The sequence below is a fragment of the Microtus ochrogaster genome, linkage group LG9 (genome assembly GCF_000317375.1).
Source record: "Microtus ochrogaster isolate Prairie Vole_2 linkage group LG9, MicOch1.0, whole genome shotgun sequence".
Classification (NCBI taxonomy): domain Eukaryota; kingdom Metazoa; phylum Chordata; class Mammalia; order Rodentia; family Cricetidae; genus Microtus; species Microtus ochrogaster.
Window position 1 is genome coordinate 9,547,424 of NC_022034.1, and position 7,461 is coordinate 9,554,884.

The 7,461-nt window shown below is 46.6% G+C and overlaps 1 protein-coding gene across 2 annotated transcripts in view; it reads right to left on the reverse strand.

Moving 5' to 3' along the window:
- Positions 1-7,461, reverse strand: part of Map3k4 (mitogen-activated protein kinase kinase kinase 4) — a 93,722-nt gene that overhangs the window by 6,828 nt on the left and 79,433 nt on the right. For both annotated transcript variants that reach the window (XM_005363376.3, XM_026787338.1), the window contains exons 20-25: positions 5,981-6,172; positions 4,918-4,988; positions 3,722-3,838; positions 2,916-3,075; positions 980-1,102; positions 478-584 (exon numbers count right to left, since the gene is read on the reverse strand). In XM_005363376.3, the coding sequence (XP_005363433.1) occupies positions 478-584; positions 980-1,102; positions 2,916-3,075; positions 3,722-3,838; positions 4,918-4,988; positions 5,981-6,172 (770 nt within the window). The remainder of the gene's footprint in view (positions 1-477; positions 585-979; positions 1,103-2,915; positions 3,076-3,721; positions 3,839-4,917; positions 4,989-5,980; positions 6,173-7,461) is intronic.

Genomic DNA, 7,461 nt, shown 5'->3' on the forward strand with positions numbered 1-7,461 from the left:
ACTGATTGGCCCACTAGCTCAGGCTTCTTATTCGCTCTTATAATGTATCCCAGCTCAGTTCTGATGTGGGATTTCCCTCTGTATGCTGTGATTACCACTGATAAATAAAGGAACTGCTTTGGGCTGATAGCAGAGCTATAGGGGAACAGAGCTAGGTGGGGAAAACTAAGCTGGGAGAGAGGAGGTGGAGTGGGGGGGAAGCCATGGAGCCACCACCAGAGACAGACATGTTGCAGTCTTGCTGGTAGGCCACGAGCCTCATAGTAAAATATAAAATACTGGAAATAGGTTAAATTAATATGTAAGAATTAGCCAAAGAAGTTAAAGCTAATGGGCCAAGCAGTGATTTAAATAATATAGTTTCTGTGTGATTATTTCAGTTCTGGGCAGACAGAAGGAATAAGTGGGCTCCTCCTTACTACACAGTTCTGTGCTCAACCTGCGAGGAGTCTTCCTCCAGGTGCACAGCAGGCTTACCTTGCCAGTCACCATCTCTATGACGACACACCCCAGACTCCAGATATCTGCCGCACGTCCATGGCCTTCTCCTTTTGCGCGGGTAATAACTTCAGGTGCCATATAAGCTTTACAGTCAAATACAGTGACAGCAAGGGTTAACAGCACAGCAGTAATAGTAACAGCAGCAAGCAGTACGTCAGGCCTCTGCCATACCCTTCCCTCCCTCAGTTACAGGCAGCCAAGTTGAAAACTGGCATTCAAAGTCAACTTGATTGACATTTTAGGGGCAAAATTATCTTTTCAAAAGCAACTCAGAATGTCAAAATTTCCAATACATTGTATTCTCACTGAAAACAGGAAACTTAACCCGACCCAATCAGTAACAACAAGTAATTAACATGTAACTATGGTTGCTTAAACTAGCACAGTTCCAACCCGCCAAAGTAAACCACCAGGTGTCTGAGAGGCAAGGAGGTTTCCCTCATGTCGGAGCATAGAGGCCAGCTGGGCTAGTCCTTACCTGCTGTCCCCAAGGTGCTGTTCACCTCTCCAGGCATGGTCTGGGTGTTGTTTTTAAGCTTTACTGAGCATCCAAAATCTCCCAGTTTGATTAGTCCAGACGACGTAAGGAAGATATTGGCGCCTACACAGAAACAAGCAAGCAGCCGCTGAGCAGGCTCGGAAACGCAATGTGGATACCTCATGATGTTTTCATGGGAATCCAAATCCTTAAAACTTCATTCATAAGCTAAATAAAATGAAGTTGTGAAGTTTCATTTACCATGTTCAACCACAGGAAGACTGATGGACCACAATTACAAACTATTGCAAATCAACACAAACATCCAAGCAGACACATTCTAAATTAAGAGATATGTAATTCATTAAAAATTCAGACATACTTACAGAGAAATTTAATACAAAATCTAGATGTGTGTGGCAGCCAATGAACATTGGGACTGTTTGCCATGGGCAGTTTCTCTATCAGGAAGGATGCACAGAAGAAAACCTGCACACACTAAGGCCACCTCTGAGCTCATTTTCACAGTAATGAAAACAGTGCTGTATACTCTTCCATCCCAACCTTCCTACAAGCAACACACACATGTATCAACTCCTGTCAGAACCTGGGATTACTGCCTATCTCTCAGAGTAGCCTAGATTATTACAGGTAAGACAGTCCTGCTGTAATCAAGTCAGACAACACACTTTACCAAGTACCACAGTACATGCTGGACACGCAGTAAGCAGTGAACTTCTGACAGTCTATCTGTAACAGCTAAAGTCGCCAGAGGTGGTCTCAACAACGGACTGCACAGTGGCCATTTTGAAATTGTTTTGTTCTTAGTCATGCTCAATGACAAAGCATTTGACAAGGATGCTAATGAGCCAAACTGCTTTTTCTGCTATGGGGATGTACAGAAACTGAGTGTGGTGTGGGAGACGGGACTACTGGAGATGGGCAATGATGGCTCAGCAAAGCCCAGACTGACCCAGCAAAGCTACGTGCAGCCAGGCAAGGCACATCAAGCTGGCACAGGCTGGGGCATTCAGGGCATGGTACCCAGCAGGACATGAACAATTACTTTTCAGACCCAGGCCAAAACAGTTTCCAGTGTAACCAAGGACTGCACAGAAATGGGGTCTAGTCCTGGGTCAGAAGGCAGTCACTCTTGAGTCCCTGTGTTTGGGCTAACCTCAGAGTGCAGGACAGGATGGAAGTACTTCCCTGCTTTAACTATCTTTATCTCCTCAAAAAAGTCAGCGTCAGGGAGTGGCTAGGCATTGAGTGTGTGGTAGGTCTCAAGTGGAAGTACAGTGACACTCCTGCGACAGGAAAGCGTGGCACACACAACTTCCCTTCGCCTCCAAAGCCACAGCTGCATGCTCCATTCAGACACGAATGCATCACACGCTCCATGTACTTACAACACGCATTCAGACACGAATGCGTCACACGCTCCATGTACTTACAACACGCATTCAGACACGAATGTGTCACACACTCCATGTTCTTACAACACGCATTCAGACACGAATGCATCACACGCTACATGTTCTTACAACACGCATTCAGACACGAATGCATCACATGCTCCATGTACTTAGAACACACATTCAGACATGAATGCATCACACGCTCCATGTTCTTACAACACGCATTCAGACACAAATGCGTCACATGCTCCATGTACTTACAACACGCATTCAGACATAAATGCACAAAGACCTTGACACGGGTTAGGCAAGGGAGCTTTGCTCCAAGTGTGTGGCCAGCACAGACTAAACCACAGCACGCAGCCTGAAGCAGCAGCACACTTCATCTCCAGGAAAACAACATCTCTGAGGCAGGCTGCGCAGGTGACAGCGAGGACTTCCCACTCATGCATGGACACCTGGGCTCGCTGCCATTTCTTGGCTTTAAGCCACCTGAAGAAGTAACAGGTGGGGTGTACCTTTGATGTCTCGGTGCACGATGCCATGCTCATGGAGGACGTTGATGGCAACTGTGATCTGCTTCGAATACAGCCTGATGACATGCTCCTGCAGCCCCAGCCGTGACACCTCCTCCAGCGTGCCCTCGTCACAGTACTCCATGAAGATGTACATCTCTTCCTGGGGCGGGAGCAGGACAAGACTTAATCCCCGCTCCTTCTGGTGGGGGATGGACTCCACCCTGAGTGTGGACAGAGTCATATGGCTGTGCCGGACTCTCCTGCAGGGGGCTGCCTGCCTCTTGTCTGGGACTGTTCATCCTGAGACTATCCGCCATGCAACCTTAGACAGGGAGTGACAGCCATGCCTACAGGTATTATCAAGTACTGTCAATCACAAATCCATTAGTGAAAACACAGGCCCATCAACTCTGCAAGCTGTCCTGGTTCCCTCCCTGCCTCATCACTCAACACAGGTACTCTCAGGTCTCGGGCTTTTCCTATCGCATGCAGGCTTATTAAACAGAGAGAAGCTTGAGGTCTAATAGTTTTGACAATTGGCACAGCGACAGGAAGGGCACTCAAGAAGAATGTCTGCCTGCCAGGATGACTGTCAGGGCTCTTGCCATTGGGCTGATAATGACAGTCTGTGAGTTAATTTCAGAACGAGTGCCTCTGACTTCAGAGAGAGGGCAGAAGTGATGTAGGCATGGAGGTTTCCTGACAATCAGGCAGTTACTGTCTCTACAATGAGAAGACCTGGGACCCAGACAGGACTGCGCTGCGGCCCACTGACTCCCCACACAGTGTGACTGAAGCCGGCTTACTCTGTGAAGCTCCACACCAAAGTATCGAACTAGGTTGGGGTGCTTGATGCCTTCAAAGATTTTCAATTCGTCTGCAGTTTCCTTGATAGTTTTATGGTCATTGGGTTGAAATCGAATCTGGAGAAGGAAAACTGGGGTTACTATGGACACTGTCGTCAACAGTCAGGGTGGGCAGCTGACTCCTGACATGTCAGTTCCTGTCCTACAGGAACAGGGCCAGTGTGTCTGTGACTTGACCTGTGTGTTTTCTCTTGGTCTTTAGTTCTGCTGACTTAGTTAGCCTTGGAGCCCTGACTACCATACAGGGACCTGACTAGACTCCGTCTAACTCCACACAAGGGCAAGACCATGCAGCACTGTGCTTCCCGCTGCACTTAGCCTAACGCCTCCAAATTAATCCAGATTGTCAAAAGGGTGACCACGGGTAATAATACGGCACTCATCTGAAGAGAGCCTCAAGAGGAAATCTCAAGTTAGCAAACAGTGAAGAGATGAACACACGTGATCCGGTCACTTCACATTCTCCACATAGTCAACACAGTTTATAAACCATGAATATATAGTCATATTTCATAAACCATGGATTATATATAATTGTGTTATCTATTAAAATTTTGTATTTTGTCAGTTAAAATTTGTAAACATTAAAACAGAAGGGGTTGATGATGCATTTGGTCCATTTGGAGCAAGGCAGGCAAGGGTGAGGAGCAAACCACCAAAGTTCAGAGGTGATTGCAGCTGAGCCAGTCACCAACACTCCCCTCACCCTCTTACCCACAGTCTGTAGACCTCCAGTGGCCATTCCTGTTTCCCCTGCTCTTGCCCATCCTCACTCTGCAGCTTACTGTCTGTTCCTCACAAGTGTCCACAGGGTGCTTGCTAGTGGTGGCTCCACTCCCTAAGCTTTTCTGTAGGATTCCCAAGCTGCCGCCATAGGCCACGCCCACCTGCTTTCCAGTGCAATTACTGAGACCCTGCTCTCAGGTCCTTTCTAGAGTCATCAATCTTCCACTAAGAGATCTCAGCTGCCTGCTGGTCCCAAATGTCAAATGCTAAAACACAAGATGCAGGCCAAGCAACTCACCACTCAGAGTCCTGGGGTCAGCTGTTGGCAAAAAAGGCTACACACAGTGGCTTTCCTGAACCTAAATCACCCAGATTTATCTGACACAAAGGCCCAGAGAGCCACAACTCACCTCCTTCATGGCCATCAGCTCCCCTGTGTCGACGCTGATGCAGGTATACACTTTCCCATACTGTCCTTCTCCTGCCAACAACATAAACAGGCCACTCTTCCAGTCACTACAGACCGTTGTCAATGCAGCTTACAATAATCTCTAGCTTCAGACATGTGTTTATAGGGCAACCATTATACTCACTCTAGTTTGCTACTTAGGACCGAAGCAGTCTTAGGGTTTCCTGACACCCAGAGTTCTGGGCAATTACGTCATTGCACACATCCTACCTGAAAATGTCATGTGACGGAGATGAGCTGTAGGAAACCCCAGGACAGCCATGAAGGGAAGTAAGGGGCACACTGTTCCAGAATCTTTCTGAGCCCTTGCTCCCCCTCAAGAGGCCTGGGCTGGGCCTGGGGCAGAAGGGAGTGGCCAGTAGCATGTCTGGGTCCTGGCCACACTGCCACAGGCCTGATGGCAAACTTCTGACACTACTTCTGAGATGCTAAACCAGGGACATATTACTGAAGGAGATCAAGAGTACAATTAAGACATTTTATAAATTATTTGACTGTTTGGTCCTCGATAGAACACCTCTAGTTTCCTAAGTTCCACAAAATTCTTAAAACTGTGTTTGCCTCTCAGACCTAATGTTTGATGGATCAATGTATTTAAGTGGGTAAATAACTAAGAGTCTGGGACAGCACATTCTACTACTGATTATTTTGTTAAGAGTTAATTCCACCTAGAAATCAACTGACAAGGCAATATTTTAGGGGTTAAAAATAAAACCAAAAAAACACAAAAACCTGACCTGTCCTGATTTATATCTAGTCTTTTTTTCAAATATTCTTGTGGGACTAAAAGAACACAGATGGGCAAAATTTCAGTAATTCTCAAATGGAAACTTCTGGAATTACTGAGCAAATCTAGTCAATTTACCGAACTACCTAAAAGTCTTTTCTCAGTTTTCATCTTATAGTGTTCTCTAAATGGTTTGGGAACAGAACATCAACAAGAGTCATCTTCAAAGCACTAGGGAGAGAGTGGCTCCCGGCAGGGCAAGCCTGGGCTTCCTCACCGATCTTGTTTCCTCTCTGCCACTTAAATGTCACCTTCCTCAGTCCAACGTGCATGATGTTGTCGTAGGACTTAGGGGTATCGCAAACTTGACCGATGATATTCTTCCTCCTCATTTCTCGATACCTCCTCTCTTCAAACAGCCGGACTGATTTCTGGATAGCTTCCATGGGTCCCTGCCTAGAGACAGAGTCTGCGGAGAGATGAACCAGAATGTGGGACAGGCGGTTTCCAAGAGGACTCACAGCAACGCGTGGTCTCTAGCTCCACCCATTTTCCTCACACAACATAATATCCTTCTTAGCCATGGTATTCCATGTTGTGTTTGCATCAACATGCACATGGAGCTGATCATATCAGATTTTACAGCTTTGATATGCTAGAACCATGACTTATTAGTGCCCAAGAGCTCCAGCAGACACAGGACCATTTGAAGATCTGGATGGCTGTAAGGCTAATTTGGAAAGTAGCATTCCCAAAAGTTTGTTTTAATTAGTTTGTTTTCTTCCTTTCTACCACAATCATTTTTTTAAAACCTGGAAATCTAATTTGTTTCTTTTACCCAAATATATGATACACCAGGTTTGCCTAGACAAATTTTTCACAACTATGAGGCTATGGACCCCACTGTCAAAATATCTGTGAAAAGATTTCTTAAGCATACACCAATGAGCCTCTCTCCAGGAGAACTGGACTTTAATATGCCATTGAAAATTGCAGCTTTTCAGAAAGGGACATAGTCCTAGTGGTTTCCAATTTTACCTGACTACCAAGTAGTTTTCTTCTTTTTACTTTTTATTGATTCCTTGTGAATTTTACTTCATGCACCCCAATCCCACACATCTTCCCATCTCTCCATATCTGCTCTCTGTCCTTGCAACCTCCCCAGCAAAAGAAAACAAAAAATTAAAAATAATAAAAACCTCGCCATGGTAACTGCAGTGTGTCACACAGTATACCCTTTTGCCCAAACAGCTTTAACAATGAATGTTCACTGCAATTAGACATTGGTCTGATGGAGGTGTCTGGCTTCTGCTACACTATCAGTGCTGGATCCAGATCCTCTCCAGGACTCCTCTGGGATGTCTTGTTGTTGCCCTATGTCGTGGAGATCCGGCAGCTTTACTTCTGCAGGACCAGCCCCTTCACACGCTCCAGCAGCTCTTAGATGGGGTGGATGCTGGAGTGTGCCAACTCAAAAGTCCTGGATCTGAACCTGGGTGGCAGCTGAGCAGGTTAGCCCGCCTACTCTCCTGCACCTGTACCAGGAGAGCCAGCTCTCCTGATGGTCCCAGGAGAAGGACAGGACTAGCTCTCCTGGCTGCAGCAGCAGGATGGCAAGTGGTGGGACCAGCTCCGCATGCTCACAGCTCATGCCAGCTCTTCCATACCCATGCCACAAGGGCCAGTTTTCCAACACTACCTTGTAGAGGGGCAGGGCCAGATCAACAGAGTGCCAAAGCTAGCAAGGGGCAGGGCCAG